The sequence below is a fragment of the Ostrea edulis genome, chromosome 6, assembly GCF_947568905.1.
Source record: "Ostrea edulis chromosome 6, xbOstEdul1.1, whole genome shotgun sequence".
NCBI classification, from domain to species: domain Eukaryota; kingdom Metazoa; phylum Mollusca; class Bivalvia; order Ostreida; family Ostreidae; genus Ostrea; species Ostrea edulis.
In genome coordinates, this window is record NC_079169.1 from 51,644,040 (window position 1) to 51,666,472 (window position 22,433).

At 35.4% G+C, this 22,433-nt stretch overlaps 1 protein-coding gene across 1 annotated transcript in view; it reads left to right on the forward strand.

The window, feature by feature from the left end:
• The window catches only part of LOC125647484 (uncharacterized), an 82,267-nt gene that overhangs the window by 31,704 nt on the left and 28,130 nt on the right, over positions 1-22,433 (forward strand). The window contains exons 16-30 of the mRNA XM_056139872.1: positions 213-278; positions 734-805; positions 892-933; positions 1,998-2,090; positions 2,285-2,371; positions 9,206-9,278; positions 12,303-12,424; positions 13,124-13,219; positions 14,112-14,174; positions 14,634-14,678; positions 14,941-15,009; positions 19,077-19,157; positions 20,348-20,383; positions 21,830-21,895; positions 22,351-22,422. Of these exons, the coding sequence (XP_055995847.1) occupies positions 213-278; positions 734-805; positions 892-933; positions 1,998-2,090; positions 2,285-2,371; positions 9,206-9,278; positions 12,303-12,424; positions 13,124-13,219; positions 14,112-14,174; positions 14,634-14,678; positions 14,941-15,009; positions 19,077-19,157; positions 20,348-20,383; positions 21,830-21,895; positions 22,351-22,422 (1,083 nt within the window). The remainder of the gene's footprint in view (positions 1-212; positions 279-733; positions 806-891; positions 934-1,997; positions 2,091-2,284; positions 2,372-9,205; positions 9,279-12,302; positions 12,425-13,123; positions 13,220-14,111; positions 14,175-14,633; positions 14,679-14,940; positions 15,010-19,076; positions 19,158-20,347; positions 20,384-21,829; positions 21,896-22,350; positions 22,423-22,433) is intronic.

The window sequence follows — 22,433 nt, forward strand, 5'->3', positions numbered from 1 at the left end:
AAAATACAAGCATCTTCATAGAGTGTAGATTGGATCTTGTTGTAACCCTGATAACCGGAAGTCAGAGTGGGGCCATGAAAGGGCATTACATTTTACACTCTGAATGCTTCCAACTTAGAGGTCTTTATCTCTGACTAAACAAGGTGAACATTGTGGCGATAGGATTGATCGATATTTTATTGTGACCATAAAGGAGTTGATTGAATTTTCAGGTATAATCCACCATCTACTCAACGTCACTCATGCGTATCCTCAGACCTGTCACTCTCACATTGCTGGTAATAATTATGATATTTTTTCGGTTGTTGGGCCGTTCTTTGCATGCTGGTACTGATCGGCGTGGAGGGCTCGCGGCAGGTGTGGCCGGGCGGCAGGAGATGTTTACTCCTCCTAGGCACCTGATCCAATGATCCGTGTTTCCCATACACATAATTTGTGTTCCTTGTGGGATTTGTGAAACAGACTATAAATAGACACATTGAGAATTTTGTAGGTTTGTAGTTAGGTTGTTGATGCTGCATTTATAGACATGTTTTCATTTTCAGATCCATATACAGATATTCATGTTTTTATCCACATGAATAAATCACATGCAGTACTATAGTACATGTAGATAGGTTATGTGTCATGAAATAAATAGAACTTATAAAAAGGATTAGTTATACTATATGCGTAACAATGCATTTTAAACTAAATATAATCAGCTGGTTATCCTAATATCTTTATTTTTCAGGTTGGAAGGATATTGAACATCTTCATAAGAACGATCCTACCTGCTTTTCAAATCTGTTGTTCCACATGCGAAGTAATAAAGTGCTTTATTTTCCCGTAAACAGTTCGGTACTGCAACTTCGTTTTCTTTGTTTACAAAATATCAATGTTCTATTTTAGGTTCTGTAAGACAACAAGGTGATCCTTGCTCTTGTCATGCAGGTAAATATATATCAAATCACCCGGATAAATTTATGTTAAATCTTCCAAGTAAATATATGTTAAATCATCCAGGTAAATATATGTTAAATTATCAAGGTGCATGTAAATATATGTTAAATCATCATTCCATAATCCAGGGAAATATATGTTAAATCATCTGGGCAAATATATGTTAAATCATCGTTTCGTAATCCAGGTAAATATGTGTTCAATCAGCCAGGTATATATATATGTTAAATCATCCAGGCAAATGTATGTTTTAACATCCAGGCAAATATATATTAAATCATCGTTCCACAATCCAGGTAAATATATGTCAAATCATAAAGGTAAATATAGCATAAAATCATCTTGGTAAATATATGTTAAGTCATCCAGGTAAATAAATGTTAAATCACTCAGGTAAATATATATATTAAATGATCCAGGCAAATATACATTAAATCATCCAGGTAGATATACGTGTATGTCAAATCATCCAGGCAAATATTTGTTAAATCATCCAGGTAAATATATGTTAAATCATCGTTCCATAACCCAGGTAAATATATGTTAAATCATCCAGGCAAATATATGTTAAATCATTCAAGCAAATAATTAGATAATATTTTAGAATATCTAAGTCACAAAGCAGTTATTGTAACACGAAGAAAAATTACTGGTTTTAAGATAAATAATTCCAATGTTATTAATTACAATTGTTTTGATTGGACAAAGATAAAGCTGAACGAGAATTTACACTTCAATAAATCCGAAAAGAGCGATGTATTCATAAGCGCCTGAAAACAAATAATGAAGTGCGGGGATATTATCCAAGCTTTAGAAATTGAACGAATTGGAATTATAAGAATCAAACATTCTTTTTGAAGAATGTATCGGCGTGTAAACCATGAACGTTATACTTACACACTTGACATCAACGTGCTCACACTTTTATTAAGTTTGTGAGTAAAATGTCCAGAGTTTACACATCAATAAATTCTTCAGAAAGAATGTTTAATCTTATGATATTTACAATGTTTCGAGAAATAAATCAAAATATTATTTCGGTGCACTGATGTTAGTTACTACAGCGACGTTCAAAACCACTACACAAACTAGCCATACCCCACACAGTCAGACCACCCACTCTGTAACGACCGCCGCCCCTAGTTCAGGTCAGTGGTTTCCTCCAATACTCAAGTCAATGCTATTGTGAAATAAAGGTTTAAAGCAAAGTAAATGGTAATGTGTTGGAAGTCCTGATAGAAACGCAGATATACGAATGATTTCTAAAACACTATCGTGAGGATTTTGAATTTTGGAAATAATAAATTGTCTAAGAACTTACCAAGTATAAACTGTCATACAGCAACTACCTTAAAAACAACGACCAGACAGACATCGCCATCTTCAACTGCGACTTCCGGCTCCTCTACATCGGTCTTCACTAACCCAAGTAAGTGTTAAATTCATCCAAATTGACATAGAATATCCTCAAAGTACTCATAAAAAGTACAAATAAAAAATGAAATACTTCTAAATTTTCCATGATGTTCAAATGTTGAAATACATGTGTATTACACCTCCATACATTAGCAACCACCACCCATTTTTTAAAAATTACCCAAAACAATAAAAATCAGGTGCAATTACCAATTTTGAGTATGCTGATTTCAAATCTGGATTCCTTTTACTCCAATTTCTTATAGAAAATGAGGCATAGTGTCTTAAACACTCCTACCGTCAGGTTGCCAAAAACGGAAAATGTTTCATTTCGCATCAAAAAGTGACCCAACTTTATTTCTTGAAACACCATTACCCAAAACAATAAAAAGCAGGTGTAATTACCAATTTTGAGTATGCTGCATCCAATTCTGAATTCCTTTTACTCCACTTCCTTACAGAAAATGAGGTATAGTGTCTTAAACACCCCTACCGTCAGGTTGTCAAAAATTGAAAATGTTCCATTTCACATTATAAAGTGACCTGAAAGTTATTTCTTGAAATAAGGCATACAACAGATAAGGAAAACAATTAATACTAAATTGTTCCATGAACATTCTTAGTTGTTTTGGAAAGAATGTATCTCACCTCTGGACTTCACAGATACAGGAAAGGAAGACGAATACGGAGCGGATCAACGATCTTAAATTTAACAGATTGGGCCATAGCCTAATCAACTGATGAACAGGAGCAAAAGTAAAATTAATAGGAAAACTGATTTATGAAACATCAGCAAGTCTTTTCCGAGAACTTCTGGTAGTTCTGTCGGGGGGGGGGGGGGGGCTGAGTTGCATCATTATCAGAATTTACCGAAACACTGGGCTGTCTGGACAGTCTGGGTGATGAGCTAGTTGCATCAGAACTGACAGAAGCAGAACTCTCTGGCCAGTTGGGGGGCTGAGTGGTATCAGAATCTATTATTTATTTATTTTTATTTTTTCAAACTTCAGAAATTTAAAAACTGCATGATCAGGTTTTTTTGTTACACTAATAATTAATGTCCCTTTATTGCGATGACTCTTCAAGTACAAACCATGATATCAACAAAAAAAATGATAGATAAATAAATAAAATATTTGTAAGTTACTTTATTTAAGTAAGTCACTAATTAAGTGTAACTAGTGGCAGTGCAACTTGCAAGTGAAAATTGCATCATCTGTAGCTTATGACCCCTTTTGCCTTGCCTTGTAATTAATATTATTGTAAATTTGGCAAATAGCATTTTTAACCCCCCAGTCCATATCCCACTTTTCTTTAAACGTTAAAAATCCAGCTAATTCAGTGAGGAAGAAATGTCACTACCAAATTTCGAATTTCCTCTAGACTATATCAAATTAAATACCGCACTGCTATCAGTCACAGATTGACACTGGTAGGGGTATGGGGACCTGGTCTGTGAGTGTGATGGAAAAGATTCTGATGAAAATAAAGATTCACTCATCATTCAGAAATGTATAAACATTGTATTAATGTATACCACCGGTACGTTGTGAGTACGTTAATAATGGGAGTTATCTTTCCCTGGATATCTAAATCAATCAAATACTATATGAACACGGGCAATTATCGTCCATGTTTGACCTCAGTATAATTTATTCATGCATAAAATGTATTAATATGTCACTCTTTGTTGCGTATTCCACCGTTAAGTAAATGTTTACATATACTCGAGCTCGCTCTGCTTAACATGCCAAGAAATTCCGTCCAGTCTGAATTCGTTGGCTTCAATAGGGCCATATTACATGCTGATTAATAGTAGCCGTCGCTTATCTCTTAATTGCGGTCACTGATTTATAACGGTTTTTCTATACCGGAGATTTTGCTAAGAATTTCTTGGCATGATATAGATAGGACCTATTAATGAAAAGAAATGAAAAATGCGTAAAATCAAATCATTGGAATTAAACCTAAAAATAGAAACTCGATATGTTCAGAAGGTTGTGATTTTCGTAACTTTTCATTGGGGGGGGGGGGGGCATGAGGGGGGCATGGGGGAGGGGGGGGCAAGAATTATATGAATGTGTTTTTCATAAGATTTATGAAAAGCCTATATAATGAGTAAATAATAAATACATGGAAGACACTTTTAACTGAGTTACGGGTTATGTTTTAAAAAGTTAATCAGTGCCATAGCTGTTTTCCTTATGGTCCTATCTTACAGGTATACCTGGTAAACACATTCATATCGACTGGTCTATATTTGTACACTTTCTGTTTGCCAAACACCCATAATTTTCAATACCCTCCGTGTGCCAAATCCCCTCTAGGGGTTCTTCATATCAGATAGCTTTTGTTAACTGAAAATAAATTGCTATATAAAATAACAAAATTGATGAATCATATTTGTTTTGCTAGACAGTTCAAAATCTTGATTCCGATATCACGGCGACCTTTCGCACGGGAGATGTAACACATAAGTTACTAGTTACAGATACATGCTGTAAATTTTTACGTTTCTCTTACACCAAGATTACGGTTTTTGTTCTTATCTTTTTAAAACAAGAATATTCGAGTCTCGTACGATATCAATCTCGACATAATGATTGATGTATTTATTTAATTTCCAATAGTTGTAGGAACAACTGTCACCTTTGTGATGTAATGTGGGTTAATTTTTTCTTCTTCTTTTTCTTGTCTTCAATGCAAGGTGAAGATAACGAACAGTGATCAATCTCATAACTCCTACAGGCAATACAAAATAGATAGTTGGGCAAACACGGACCCCTGGACACACCAGAGGTGGGATTGGGTGCCTAGGAGGAGTAAGCATCCCCTGTTGACCGGTCACACCCGTCGTGAGCCCCATATCCTGATCAGGTAAACGGAGTTATCCGCAGTCAAAATGAGTGTGCCAAGAACGGCTTAACAATCGGTATGAAACACGTCAGACAGCATTTGACCCAATGCGAGGTTGTATTGACGAACTAGATCGTTATAACGACCATAGAATTTGCGAAATGCTGACTTCAATCGAGACTGTTGAAATCCCTGTACCATCAACTTGTTTGTCAGTAGCTTACCTCGATTTAAAAACTGACCATACCCAGAACAAGCTCTTGCATATCGAATCAGTTGAGATATATAAACACCATATGCAGGTGATAATGGAACATTGCTACATAAATGTGGGAAGTTGACGATGGAGAAGCTGAAATCATCCCGTTTGTCATACAGTTGAGTTGTTAGTTTGCCGTTAATGTCTACTTTCAATAAAATATCTAAGTATGAAGCAGAAGTGGACGACTCTGTGGTGTCCTTTATTTCGAGCTCACAGGGATATATCAAATCGACATATGAATGAAAGCTATCATTGTTAATAGACAAAACGTCATCGATATATCTAAAAGTCGAATTGAAGGTCACAGCGAGATATTTTTTCTTCTCACGTAGAAGTTTTTGAATAAATTCTGCTTCATATGAATATAAAAACAGGTCAGCTAACAAAGGAGCACAATTCGTGCCCATGGGAATTCCAACAGACTGTTGGAAGACCTGATTACCAAAGACCACGAAGATATTGTCAATGAGGAACTCGAGCATATTTTTTATTTCAACTTCAGAGTACTTGTGCGTGGAATCAGAGTGGTGTTTAACAAAGTAAGTTTTTGAATGACTGATCACTAGGTATGAATATTTCCGTTTTCCGTGTTTGTTGAAGAAGCAACTGTCTATGACGTCAAAAAGTCTAATCTTTAATTTATCGTGAGGAATGGTCGTGTATAGTGTTGAAAAGTCATAGGTTTTAATGCTATTGATTTGGGAAAAATTCTGTGATTTCAAGTTTACTAAAAGTTCTTTAGAATTTTTTAGAATCCACATTTGATTAACACCACTTCTGGCATATGTAGTCGCACAGTAAGTTTGAAGTTTCTCCTTCACAGCTGTTAACATTTTCGTGAGGAGCAAAGATAGGGGCTTAGTAGAGCACTTACTGGATCCAGCAATTTATCTTTGTTTGTAAGGGTTTTTATGTAGTTTAGGAATCCAGTATAGGTACGGTAACTCATATTCATTCGACCCATTGACTGGAATATTAAATGTGTCTAAAACTGAAGCATGGTTTTGAAGAATTTCGTCTTTTGAAAGGGTAGTTGGAGTATAAGTATGATTACCAAAAGTGGAATTAATGCCAAGTTCGTTTAAAATACAGTTGTAATAATGAGCCTTACAAACAAAGACAATGTTGTTACTAGCTTTGTCAGCTGGAACCAAAACATATTCCTCATGTAACCTATCTAATTCTTTTATCACTTCTGGTTTACTAAACGCAGAAGGATAGATGGTACGTACTTTTGTTTTCATGTGTCTAATGCGGGATTTTAATATCCCTCTTATGCTTTTAACCCATTCTGACAATGTATCAAGTTCTTCTTTTTCATATTTAGCCCATCGTCTGGCATAATCTTCGACAGAACTCATAATAGAGATGAAGTTCTGTCGCCAATTAAAAGACCGAGGTTCTCTGTATTTAGGACCTTTAAGAATAAGTGATTTGAGGTCCTCATTTTCAACTATATCAACATCACCAGTAATGACATGTCCAGCTGGACTGTAGTTGAAAGAAGATGAAGAACAAGAACATGTTGGTGGATTACATATAAGATGGTCTATATCTAAGCACTGCAAAGTTTGTTTATAATTAAAAAGTTTGGATGCAATAGTAGAAGTATAGCTGTAGGAAATACAGGGTGTAGACTTGAACTTGAAATAAGTTGGAATACACGACTGAACCCTTTTATGACGAAGAATGTTGCTTATGTTGACGGCATCTATTCCTTTGTTTGTAAATTTGAGCTTAAGGAACTGACGGCATGATTTGGAAGGAATATCATCCATGGTCCGTGCTGGTTTATAGAGCCTGTGGTAGGCAACATCCATAATCATAGAGTTAAGCCTATATTCAGGTGTTGAAAATCCAAGTATAGATTAGCCATAGCTTCTTCAAATAACGTATGTAAAACCCTCAATGGAATAGAGTAAAGTTTTGTACGAATATGATGTGGACCCAATTGTCTGTTGACGTGAGGCAAAAGTGTATCAAACGTGACATCATTTATACTTGGTATTTTATATGAACGATGTCCGTGACTGCGTTTTCGTCTTTGGGTATTGGGAAAGAGTCCCATCACATTAACATTATTTCCTTGTGGACTAGTCAAATTTCCCACATCATATACATTATCATTGCATCCATATGGAAATGCAGTGCCTAGGGTCCTGATCCAGTGATCTTCTCGTTGTCTACGAAAAGGGGTGCTTAATGTAGGATTCTTTGTGTGATGGTAAATTTTTTCTAAAATCCTTACCCTCATGGACAAGATGGAGTGGTCCGGTGCATTAAAATGCTTGTAAAGAAGTTGGTTACCACCATTATTAATTTGAAATCTGTGCCCCGATATTCTTTTATTAAGTGAACCCTTGGTTTCTCCCACATAAATTAAGCCACACAGGTTACACTCAATGGCGTAGACAACGTTAGAAGATTTACATGTCAGATTATCAAACGTTTTGGTACAGAAACTACGTCCAGTTAAATTACTACTAAATGAATTTTTAGTGATCAGTATATCACAAGTTTTGCAATTTTTTGCAGAACATTTTGAGGTTGAACACATGAGGTCTGAAAATGAATTATCAAATATATCTCTTAAAGGAACATAACAGTCTTTAATTTGGGTATAAGAATTTTGGTTTCTGTACCAAAGCTGACAATCTGACGATTGTACATACGACAAATCTTTGATGTCTCGAAGGATAATCCGAGGGACACCAACCGATCTGTAGGAACCTGTGTCCCTTATAGACTCCACAGAGTGACACCTTTTTATACTGGGCGACGTGTCAGCCAGTATTGTTTCCTTATTGTGTATATTCATGAAGGAACATATATCGAGCGACAAGTATCCTCGGGGACAGACTGTCCACCAGCAGAGATACAAACTCGATGGTTAAATGCAAGGTGAAGATAACGAACAGTGATCAATCTCATAACTCCTACAGGCAATACAAAATAGATAGTTGGGCAAACACGGACCCCTGGACACACCATTAAAATTAAGATCCCCCATCTTTTATGGTTGTTGAATTCAACATGATGTAGATTTAATCAATCTATCTCTCTCTCTCTCTCTCTCTCTCTCTCTCTCTCTCTTTCTCTCTCTCTCTCGTTCTTTTTTTTTTTAGAAAAATATATAAATATACAAAAAAGTAGGCAATCATTATCAATGTTGAAATTTCTTTGCTTTCTTCGTCAAACATTATCATATAAGAATACATAAATTATATATGTATATATAAATAAATTTTTGTCCTTTATTATTAAAGGGCTGTAATAGTGGACTTTATAGGCAAGTGTTTCTAACTGAAACTCACAGACAAAGGTCGCGTCATCAAGCTCCCGTGAAAATGCACATTTTTGTGTAAGAACATGCAAGCTGATTTCCCGGTTTCTTATAATATAGTTTCTTTTTCAAAATATCTACACACCGATGCGTAAGTTATCAAAAATATATATATCTAGGCCTAAATGAAAAAAAAAAGTAAATAAATTCAGTCATTATAATATATGATTATAGCTGGAGAACTGGATATTTATTATCAGCGGTAGATAAAATGGCGAGAATTTTATTACACTATATAGAAGCTGTTGTTTTTTTTTGTTTTTGTTTTTTGTTGTTTTTTGTTGTTGTTGTTTTGTTTTTGTTTTTTTTAGTTGTTTTGTTTTTTGGGTTTTTTTTTAAATTTAAGCATTTTATAATTAATTCCATGTACAACTTGTGTTTTGCAGTATCAGGGGCTTGCAAGCCTTTATCTCCACCAACGGATGGACAAATAAACTGTGGGGATTCAACCATATTTTAGTAAGTAACTAAATATCTGTCGGTATCACAAATCTGTACCATTATGATGTAGATATCCCTATAACAATACTGACATGACAGATGAAGGGTCATATTGCTGATCATCACTCGGCCTTTTCCGTTAACTTTTCGACTTGACGGAAAAGGCCCAGTACTTGTTCTGTTTGGGAACTTCGTGTCCTTTATCAGAATACAATTTAGTGCGGGGTTTATATGGATATAATGGATATAAAACACAAATAATCATGATGATATAGATCGGTTCATTATAATATCAATAATTTTTTTTTTTTAAAAGCTCCAGAATATATATTTCTTCAAATCGGAAGTTTTAACATCACCGTTTACATGCTGGTTTTGATTTCGTCGGACGTGTGTCCGGTTAAGAATATAACACAACATGAAAACATTTTAAAAGTAGCAGGTAAGCCTCCAGAGATCTTTAAAAGTACTAAAACGAATCAATCAAGGAATTATAAGTTTTAGTAAAGATTGATATAGATATCATTTTTTTTTAAAAGAAATTAAATTTCGGCAAATAAATTGATCACTTTCTTAATGAGTTGATATGTGATCACACTCGCAGGTAATCCGAGATTCCTCTGACTCTTACCCCCGCTTTTATATTATGACATGTGCGGGGCTCCCCCAGGCCTCAGAGTCATAGGAATCTCGGATTAACTCACAGTAGTCGGCAATTTTATCTATAAAGTAGAAATATATGTAACTTGATATTAAAAGCAAATATCAAGTCTTTTTGTGACACCATAAACATTGAATTGTGTGGGAATGCGAATAATACCGAGCGAAGCTCGGACGGGCCGAAGGCTCGTCTGCGAAGCAAGGCTCTAAAGGTAACACGTATACGTAAAATAAAAAATGAGAAAATCTGCAAATGAATACAGATAATCTCTATATACGTTCACTGAAAATTTTGTGATCCATATGGGCGCCGCCATTATGCTTTGTTCATTAGTTGCTTCTACAGTTGTTCGTGTTTTAATTTTGAATGCCAAAAATACAAGACTAACGTGCAATTTGTAATTCAAACACCCAGTTTGTTAAAAATGAATGGTATGATTATTATTGTTACAGTCTTTAGCCAATCATCAAATAGAAAAACAGAAATACGACTAAATAGATGAACGAGTTCATGAGTTTCTTTCATTAAAAATATACGATATTTAGGCTTACTTTTTAGCACTTTGAATTTATTGGTTAATTTGTTTTGTTTTAACTGTCTTTTAAATTGCAAACGGGGTGTAGTGTTGTTTATAATTGTTTGATTTGAAAGAGAAAAATGTCGAGGCTAAATGTGACGTCACAATGCATGATTTACGTCGGCTGGCGTTATATTCCTCGCTTTAAATGAATCGGCGGATCCTGTAGAACTGTTATCCTCGTATATCCCCCTTTAATATTTAGATGTTATTGGGCGTTTAGTGCAAGGAAAATTTCATAAATAATATATATTTTGAAATGAATTATTGTTTATAATTGTTTGGTTTGAAAGATGAAGAAAAAAGTCGAGGCTACATCTGACGTCACTATGCACGGTTTACGTCGGCTGGTGCTATATTCTCCGCGTTAAAGGAATAGGCGGATCCTGTAATTACATGTGTATCCTCATAGATATCCCCCTTTGATACTGGGCGTTTAGCGCAAGGGGAATTTCATAAATAATATATATTTTTAAATGAATTGTAATTTACCGTACTGAACAGAATTATGACTATCACTTGGGACACGCCAATGACCATATCATGCTTCGCTCGGTCCAACGGTCACACCGTATATATATTAGAGGGCGAAGCCCTCTCACGGCCCGAAGGGCCGTAAGAGCGGAGCTCTCCCTATACTGTAGGTAACACGTATATACATGTTTAAAACGAAAATATAGGAAAATAATGAAAAATTAAACCATACCTATGGAACTTGAAAAGTTTGGTACTAATGGCGTCGATTCGAATATTAGCGCGTGGACATGTATTCCTCCATTTTGAATCTCGTCTACCCTAGTTCACGTCGTTCTGAGATGTTACATAAAATTCGTAAAAGCATGTAAATCTTATTTTCTTAATCATATATAATCACTCCACGATTAAAGCCATGCTTTTTGTTGTGGTTCAAACGCTATGTTTGTAAATTTGCTAAATAACGACGCTGAATATGACGTCACAATGTACTGTTTACATCAATTGCCTTATATTTCCCACGTTCAATATATAGGCGGATCAAATATCCAAAATTAGGATGCTTTGATACAGTTTCGTCCTCGTGCTAACTTCGGGTTGTTTTTGCTCTGTTTTGGATATAGATACTAATGCCAAAATTTGTTTGCTTCGCCCTCAAACATGGTCACGCCGTAAAACATATTATTTCTTAAACTAGTTCTTTGTTCTATTTTTAATTAACTATGGAAAAAGTGGATTTACACGTGGAATACTGCTAATTTTGAGACATTGAGGTATATGTGTCACTGAGTGTAAGGAACGATAACTCTGAGTAGATATTGATTCATTTCTACCTCAATTTGTTATTTTTACAGATCCAAGGATTTTAAAAATTCTTTTTTGTGACAGCTCGTGTTAATTTGAAGAAAAAAAATGAAAGCTTTATGAAAATACTATGATTTTGATAAGAGTCTTTTTGTACAATGTTATCTGAAACAGTCCTTTTCAACAAATTTCAAATGACATTTCTGTTGTGAAACAAAAATAGTACTTGAAATACGAATCTTATAAAGTAAACATGATGGTAGTTTATAGTACTACAGGTAAGTTTAAAACGTATAAATGACATTGATGTGGTACTATTAATTGATTGTTTAACGTCCCCCTCAAGAATTTTTCACTCATATGGAGACGTAATCATTGCCATTGAAGGGCTGCAAAATTTAGCCCCCCCCCCTCAATTTCGTATGGGTGTGGATGATTTTAGATAATATGCCCTGATCATTTGAGTGGTGCCATTGCAAGAATGTGGATGGGATTTGACCCAATCAAAATTCTCATTATATTTCAGTCGGTGTACAGCACAATGTAATTCAGGGTATCAGTTTGACAATGGAGACACCACCATACAGAAGGATTGTGATCCTTTGACTGGGCAATTCTTCTATGGCTCATCGTTTCCAAAGTGTATACGTAAGTAAAATATAGATATTATTTTTATATGTTTATTTGAATTGGGGGGGGGGGGGGAATCCTAGACTGAGAAAAGAAACTAAATGAATAAATGTGATATTGAAAAAGAGGGGATGCAATATCCTATGACTATGAAAATGAACAGAGAGACTTGAGGAACTTTGTGTCATGCATGAGATACATTAATATTGCATAAAGATGTGCAAACATTACAAACCATAGGAAATTCTACTTTCTGACAGTGATTAGATCATTAATATTGAGACACAAAAATACAGCAAAAAAGTGGTGAAAGTATAGACATTTAGAAAAATGTTGTTTTGTATGAGATGTATAAGGAAATTGTCTGAATATATTTTGTATGTTTATTTAGTAAAACTGAATTAGGCCTGTTGACAAAATAGAAGTCACGTTTCTTCATGGTGACTCACTATTTCAGTAGATATGCATTTATATACCCTTTTATACATATAGCTGAAGGGGTTGGATAAAGATTTTAATCAGAGAAACAATGATATTTTTTTAAAGTAAAACATTTTTTCTTCATCTTTTTTTATCCAGTCACAAAAGGGAGGGGGGGGGTATCTTAGTACCTCTTCAGAGTCTCACAAACATTGGCTGTCCATATACGTTGCAGTCATTGTGTCTTAGTCAGAAAATGCTGGAGCTTTTATTACCATTCTTATTTCTGTGTTTCAGCAACTTGTAGCCCTGCCTGTCAAAATGGCGGAACCTGTGTTCAACCCAATGTCTGCTCATGTGCTCCTGGGTGGGGGGGAACTTTCTGTGAAAGTCGTAAGTTTTTTTTTCATGTGTGTATATATATCCATCTGTTGATCATTTGTGTTGAATGTATTAGCCAAAGTTTGCATTCAAATCCTCTATAGTAGATCTTAGCTACAGTGAACATGCTAAAAATCAGTTGTATACAAAGGAACTATTTGATGTTGGTAGCTGAGGTTACTTCCTGAGGTGCACTCAGGCTGTTTACACACATGTGAAAAACATGTGGATTCGAGTGTAGTATTGTTTGCGGGTAAAAACTTTCGAAAATTCTGCGTAGGATGTTGTTTTACGGTGAGACGAGACGGGTAACAATGAGCATTTCCAACAGCATTATTCGGCATTAGCGCGTTATTGGCATCAATTTAAACATTCAAAATATGTGATGAAGTGCAAAGGGGGGGGGGTGGTCAGAATTTGTAATTTTTTCCATTAATGTGCAAAAATAATTTTTAAAACTGACCAAATAAGCCGGTATGGAGTTATTTGAGTGTTTTAGTTGAATACACAAAAATCATGACCATGCCAAGAAATCCTGTCCAGTCTGAATTCGTTGGCTTCAATAGGGCCATATTACATGCTGATTAATAATAGCCGTCGCTTATCTCTTAATTGCGGTCACTGATTTATAACGGTTTTTCTATACCGGAGATTTTGCTAAGAATTTCTTGGCATGCAAAGAAATATCATATATAATAATAGAGACTTTTTATTACTCTTTCGATGGTGAAATCTTCCTTCACACAAGGTGTTTTAACGAGCCATTCAATAAGATGTTGGTGTAATGAACCACCTTAATCCCACACTAAAGGGAGGTAACAAAGTTTGTCATGTGATACATCGTGTCTCGGTATACTTGTTAGAACAACAAATATATTGACTCCATATCATTGTAATAAATTAGGTACTGTGGTTCCGGTTACTCATGGTAGCAGTCAGCAGCTCCTCAATTCCACAGCCTCTGAACGTAAGAACGCTACGTCATTCTAAAGAACACCTCCCGTGATTTTACTCTGCTCAGCATCGACTTTTCCCCTGTTCTGCCCTATTTTTTGGATAATAGGCACTTGAAGTTCCCTGACTTTTACCCCGGCCTAAGTTTTACTTTCCTTTCACTAACGCTATTTATAAATAGCCTGATGTCTCTATATGAGTGAAAAATTCTTTAAGAGGGAAGTTAAACAATATACAATCAATCATCGAATTATTTAGTATCTCTTCCACAGAGCTGAATATTTTCTCAAAATTCTTACTTTTCGTTGCAACACTAAAACATTAGACACTGAGTAGAATTTAAAGACCATGAAGTGAAGGGAAGAAGTGTTGTATAGGAAAGAACATGTACATGATCAGATTATTGGTCGAATTGGAATTGTCAGAGATTTGTTTGATCAGCATCTGATTATTTATTTTTTTCATTTTGTAGTTTACAAAGCATATCAAACTGGGGAGTGTCTTTCTCAGCATACAGGTATATTTTCACTTTTCATACAAGTAAAATTATTATCACTAATCATCGGAATACTATCGATTTCAATCAGCAATGGTCTTCGTGACGGGAAAGTTTGTTACGTCTGTACCAAAAATTATCATCATTTGGAGAAACTTCAAGAATGAAATCTATAATACTTTTTAGACACCTTTTATGGTACAGTATCAAGTTTCAAAGATGATTGATAGTGCACTCTGCGAAAGTATATTTAAGAGTTAAGAGAAAAATAAATTCATTTCAGTATGGTCGTTTCTCCATGGCAACTTGCCGAGTGGAGTGAATATGAACACAGTTATCAACCACATGGCAGGTAAAATTACACGCTGATGGTAGTAAACCATTTTTATGCCCCCCTTTGAAAAAGAGGGGGCATATTGTTTTGCAACTGTCGGTCGGTCGGTCTGTAGACCACATGTTGTCTGCTCAATATTTTGAGAACCATTCACTTGATGATAATGATATTTCAAATGTGGGTTGGTTATGAGTGGAAGATGACCCCTATTGTTTTTCAGGTCAAAAGGTCAAAGGTCAATCTACTCTGGACATAGGAATATAATGTCCGCTCAATATCTCGAGAACCCTTTGCTTGGAAGACATCAAACTTGGCACACTGGTACATCCTAAGGAGTAGATGACCCCTATTGATTTTGAGGTCATATGGTCAAGGGTCAAACTGGGCATAGAAATATACTGTCCGTTCAATGTCTTGAGAACCCTTTGCTTGACAGACATCAAACTTGGTACACTAGTACGTCTTCAGGAGAAGATGACCCCTTTTGATTTTGAGGTCACATGGTCAAAGGTCAAGGATCAAACTGGACATAGGAATATACTGTCTGCTCAATATCTTCAGAACCCTTTGCTTGACAGACATCAAACTTTAAATAGTACACTGGTGTATATTCAGGAGAAGATGACTCCTATTGATTTTGAGGTCACATGGTCAAAGGTCAAGGGTCAAACTGGATATAGTAATATACTGTCCACTCAATATCTTGATAACCCTTTTACTTGACAGACATCAAACTTAGTACATTGGTACATCTTCAGGAGAGGATGACCCATATTGATTTTGAGGTCAAAAGTCAATAGTTGAACTGGACATAGTAATATATTGTCTCCTATATTTTAAAAATTATTTGCTTGATTGACACATACCAAACTTGGTACACCGGTACAGCATAAGGAGTTGATGACCCCTATTGAATTTTAGGTCACATGGTCAAGTCACTCTTGACATAGGAAGATATTGTCTGCTCAATATTTTGAATTGATGATAATACTATCAATTAAATGAGGTGTGTGTATAACCCTTTTCAATTTTGCACCATGGAGGGGGGGGGGGCATATATGTTTTACAAACATCTCTTGTTCATGAGAGTAATCTATTTAACATGAGAGTAAACCACTTATCATGAGAGTAAATTATTTACCACGAAAGTGAGAGTATACCATTTGCACATGTACCATGAGAATGGGAGAAAACTACATAACATAAGCAAAACATTTTGAAGACAGTTTACCTTGGGAATTTACCTTCCAATACAAGTTAATCATTTACCCTAGAAATAATCTTCCAATACTGGTTAACAATTTACTCTGAGAATAACCTTCCAATAATGGCTAAACATTTACCTGAGAATAATTTTCCAATGCTGGTTAACATTTCCTCTGAGAATAAATTTCCAATACTGGTTAACCATTTACTCTTAGAATAGCCTTCCAATAATGGTTAACTATTTACGTGAGAATAACCTTCCAGTACAAGTTAACTATTTACTCTGAGAATAACCTTCCAATAATAATTAAACATTTACCTGATAATAACTTTCCAATACTGGTTAACCATGTACCTGAGAATAACCTTCTAATACTGGTAAACAATTTACCCCGAGAATAATCTTCCAATACTGGTTAACTATTTACCCTGAGAATACCCTTCCAATACTGGCTAACTATTTCCAAGAGAAAACATTCCAATACTGGTTAACTATTTACCCTGAGAATAATCTTCCAATACTGGCTAACTATTTCCAAGAGAAAACATTCCAATACTGGTTAACTATTTACCCTGAGAATAACCTTCCAATACTGGCTAACTATTTCCAAGAGAAAACATTCCAATACTGGTTAACTATTACCCTAAGAATAACCTTCCAATAGTGATTAACTATTTACCCTGAGAATAACCTTCCAATAGTGATTAACTATTTACTCTGAGAATAACCTTCTAACACTGGTAAACTATTTACCCCGATAATAATCTCCCAATACTGGTTAACTATTTCCAAGGGAAAACATTCCAATACTGGTTAACTATTTACCCTGAGAATAACCTTCCAATACTGGTTAACTATTTACCCTGAGAAAACATTCCAATACTGCTTAACTATTACCCTGAGAATAACCTTCCAATACTGCTTAACTATTTACACTGAGATAACCTTTCAATACTAGTTAAGCGTTTTCCTGACATTAGTTTTCCAATGATAGTAAAGCATGTACCTTGAGAACAACTCTCGAATGACCGTCAGTCAATTACCATATACTCTAAGAATAATCTTTCAATGATGGTCAATTATCTACCATTAAAACATGTAAATAAGGTCATCCTCGGGTGGGTGACCATCTTTGGAAGATTACTCCCAGGGTAAATTTGAATGGAAAACAATTAAGAATGTATGTGTGAAACTACTTATTTTGTTTTATTATTTTCGCTTTTGTTGTTATATTTGCTATCTATATGTTGTTTTTGTTTTTATAATTTTTGGCCGGAATGCAGAACGTGCAAACGTCTTATAGAATGGCGGATGAGCGTCCCCGTAATAGGGTACCTACTTTGTGTAATCAATTTCTCTCACATCTCTTACTTGTTGCTGTCCAAAGCAACCCGGCCATTTCTATTCTTGATAGATTTTTGTCGCAGTTTTATTTTGTATTTTTGTCGTTGGTGTTGTTATCACATTTTTGTGGCTATCATTTTTGTTGTTTTATTAGTGCTGTTGTTGTTACTTTTGTTGGTGTTGTTGTTGTTACTATTGTTGTTTTGTTGGTGTTGTTTTTGTTACCATTGTTGTTTTGTTGGTGTTGTTGTTGTTACTATTGTTGTTTTGTTGGTGTTGTTGATACTATTGTTGTTTTGTTGGTGTTGTTGTTACTATTATTGTTTTGTTGGTGTTGTTGTTACTATTATTGTTTTGTTGGTGTTGTTAGTATTGTCATTGGTGTTGTTGTTACTATTGTTGTTTTGTTGTTGTTGTTGTTGTTACTATTGTTGTTTTGTTGGTGTTGTTGTTGTTACTATTGTTGTGTTGTTGATACTATTGTTGTATTGTTGGTGTTGTTACTATTGTCATTGGTGTTGTTGTTACTATTGTTGTTTTGTTGTTACTATTGTTGTTTTGTTGTTGTTGTTGTTGTTGTTGTTGTTACTTATGTTGTTTTGTTGGTGTTGTTGATACTATTGTTGTTTTGTTGGTGTTGTTGTTACTATTGTTGTTTTGTTGGTGTTGTTGTTTCTACTGTTGTTTTGTTGGTATTGTTGTTGTTACTATTGTTGTTTTGTTAGTGTTGTTGATACTATTGTTGTTTTGTTGGTGTTGTTGTTACTATTGTTGTTTTGTTGGTGTTGTTGTTACTATTGTTGTTTTGTTGTTGTTGTTGTTGTTGCTACTATTGTTGTTTTGTTGTTGTTGTTGTTGTTGTTGTTGTTACTTATGTTGTTTTATTGGTGTTGTTGATACTATTGTTGTTTTGTTGGTGTTGTTGTTACTATTGTTGTTTTGTTGGTGTTGTTGTTTCTACTGTTGTTTTGTTTTTATTGTTGTTGTTACTATTGTTGTTTTGTTAGTGTTGTTGATACTATTGTTGTTTTGTTGGTGTTGTTGTTACTATTGTTGTTTTGTTGGTGTTGTTGTTACTATTGTTGTTTTGTTGGTGTTGTTAGTATTGTCATTGGTGTTGTTGTTACTATTGTTGTTTTGTTGTTACTATTGTTGTTTTGTTGGTGTTGTTGTTGTTACTATTGTTGTTTTGTTGGTGTTGTTGTTGATACTATTGTTGTTTTGTTGGTGTTGTTGTTACTATTATTGTTTTGTTGGTGTTGTTGTTACTATTATTCTTTTGTTGGTGTTGTTAGTATTGTTATTGGTGTTGCTATCTTTGTTGCTATAGTTGTTGTTGCTGTTACTATTATTGTTTTCAGTGTTGCTATTCATGTTAATTTTTACGTTTATTGTTGCTTTTGATATTGATAGTGTTGATGGTGTTGTTGTTCTTATTGCTGTTGCTGTTACAGATGTTGTTGTCGTATATGTTTTTGTTTTTCTTGTTATCATTGTGGATGTTGATAAGTCTGTGGTGGTTTTTCTTTGATAGATCTATATCCGGAGGGAAGAGAAGGACACTGCGTGTGTACAAAAAAGTTTGACCTAGAGTTCCATAGCTTTCGCCATGATGGTGAGAACTTTTAAATTGGCTTAACAATAATATTATATCCATCATCATAAATCATTGCCATAACAAATAACATAATAACTTTAATAATTCACAGCAAGTATTTCACCTACGTGTGGTTTTAGGATGTATAAATTTCATTCTTTGAAATTCAACATCTGATCCAAACTTGGATATTTTATTGAATATACATGTAGATGTTAGTAACAAAATGACAACTCAACTTCAAGACAAACGAGATGATTTCAACTTCTCCATCGTCAATTTTCCATATTTTTGTACAAATATTTTATTATCACCTACATATGGTGTTTATATCTCTCAACTAGTTCGATACGCGAGAGCCTGTTTTGCATATGATAAATTTTTAAATCGAGGATCGCTACTGACAAAAACGTTGGTGCTACAATGTTCTCAACAATCTCGTTTAAAGTCAGCATTTCGCAAATTCTATAGACGTTATTATGATCTTATTTGCAAATACATCCTGTCATTGGGTCAAATACCGTCTGGTGTATTTCATGCCAATTGTTAGACCATCTTTACATCCTGATTCTGATTACGGATTACTCCATTTGCTTGATCAAGATAAGTGGGCTTACGGCGTTGTGACCGGTCAACAGGTGATGCATCCTCCCCCTACGCACCTGATCCCACCACTGGTGAATCCAAGAGTCCATGTTATAATAGCCATATTCTTAATTTTGTATTCCTTCTTGGGTTTATGAGATTGCTTACTGTTCTTTATCTTCACTTTTCATAGAATTCTTTAGTTTTCCCAAGCAATTCATAGCAGTTAAACCGCTGCTGTGGCCTAGAGGTTAGAGCGTTCGCTCCGCATGCGGAAGGCCAGTGTTCCAATCCCGGTCGCGACAAACCTTAGTCGTTAAAACAGGTGGTGACAGTTTCATCGCCAAGCGCTCGATATCAGGTGTAAATGTCACGGGTCCTCGGAGATAACCTTACAAAACGGATGTCCTGTGTCACAGTAGGTGTGACACGCTAAAGAACCCTCACTGCTCAATGGCCGTAAGCGCCGAGCAACGGCCTAAATGAAGTCCTTTACCTTGGTGACGTCTCCATATGTGATATACGTTAAACAAGATACAATCAATCAATTGTTTAGTTATCAACATAAACGTTAACATTTCAGCTCTCATTTACATATCTGCACGTTTTTCTTTTGATTTCAGCTTATGAGACATGCATTCGACACCACATATATAGAGGTGAAGCTTCCGTTTTTCAATATCATTATATCGAGTTTTAGTGCTATTGATTGTGTTTAGTATGGTATTGAGTGTTCTAATTTTAGCTCATCTGCTGCGATAGCTCATACAGTATGAATATTTCTGATCAAATTTTGTCTGACATCCTTGTCGTTCATCTTTCATAGTTTCGACTTCTTAGGAACTTCTAGGTCAATTTCAACCAGATATGATACAAATACCCTTGTGTACAGAAGATTAAAGTTTTGTTCAAATAAAGGGTCTTTTTCTTTCAAATGGGGCATGATTAGAAACTGATAAAAATAGGTTGGGGTGTCTCAAACTTTCTTAAGGACCACTCGACCACTAGAACCGAAGCATGATTAACATCGTCCTTTAAATTATACTTTGGATTCTTTAATTAGTGTTCAAATCTCGCGAGTTTCAGGACTAGAATAGGTCCTCAGTACCCCTTGCTTTTCGTAAGAGGCGACTAAATGGGACGGTCCTTCAGATGAGACAGCAAAAACCGAGGCCCGTGTCACAGCTGGTGTAGCACGATAAAGATCCCTCCCTGCTCTAAGGCCGTAAACGCCGAGCATAGGCCTAAATTTTGCAGCCCTTCACAGGCAATGGTGACTTCTCCATATGAGTGAAATATTCTAGAGTGGGAATTTAAACAATATATTGATCAATCGGATGAGACTGCAAAAGATGATGGCCCTGTATCGCAACAGGCATTGCACGATAAAGATCCTTCCCTGCTCAAAAGCCGTAAGCGCCGAGCATAGGCCGAATTGCAGCCCTTCATCAGCAATGATGACGTCTCTATATGAGTGAGAGATTCTCGAGCGGGATGTTAAACAATATACAATTCACCAACTGTCGCTAAAATGAGGCTATAATACGAGCCCCATCATAGAACCATTGACATATCTAGAGGGGGGGGGGGTTAATCAATCTAATCGATATATTATTACAAGATACAACCAACCCGTTAATTGTTATAGATTCTTTGTTTATTTGTTTTACGTCCGGTCAAGAATTCAAATCTAAAGCTATACAAAGAAAAAGAAGTAAAATTATTCTACTTAATTAAGGACAAAGGACTACAGGTTTCCAATGTATACGCATCCTTATGTGGTGTAGATTCATTGTCTTTATCCCATGACCCCGAGGCAGGGATGGAGCTACAATAGAGACTTATAGATTTGCAGAGGAATGTACAATAAAAATGACCAAAGAAAGTTCTAGTAAAATACAAGCATCTTCATAGAGTGTAGATTGGATCTTGTTGTAACCCTGATAACCGGAAGTCAGAGTGGGGCCATGAAAGGGCATTACATTTTACACTCTGAATGCTTCCAACTTAGGGGTCTTTATGTCTGACTAAACAAGGTGAACATTGTGGCGATAGGATTGATCGATATTTTATTGTGACCATAAAGGAGTTGATTGAATTTTCAGGTATAATCCACCATCTACTCAACGTCACTCATGCGTATCCTCAGACCTGTCACTCTCACATTGCTGGTAATAATTATGATATTTTTTCGGTTGTTGGGCCGTTCTTTGCATGCTGGTACTGATCGGCGTGGAGGGCTCGCGGCAGGTGTGGCCGGGCGGCAGGTGATGTTTACTCCTCCTAGGCACCTGATCCAATGATCCGTGTTTCCCATACACATAATTTGTGTTCCTTGTGGGATTTGTGAAACAGACTATAAATAGACACATTGAGAATTTTGTAGGTTTGTAGTTAGGTTGTTGATGCTGCATTTATAGACATGTTTTCATTTTCAGATCCATTTACAGATATTCATGTTTTTATCCACATGAATAAATCACATGCAGTACCATAGTACATGTAGATAGGTTATGTGTCATGAAATAAATAGAACTTATAAAAAGGATTAGTTATAATATATGCGTAACAATGCATTTTAAACTAAATAAAATCAGCTGGCTATCCTAATATCTTTATTTTTCAGGTTGGAAGGATATTGAAAATCTTCATAAGAACGATCCTACCTGCTTTTCGAATCTGTTGTTCCACATGCAAAGTAATAAAGTG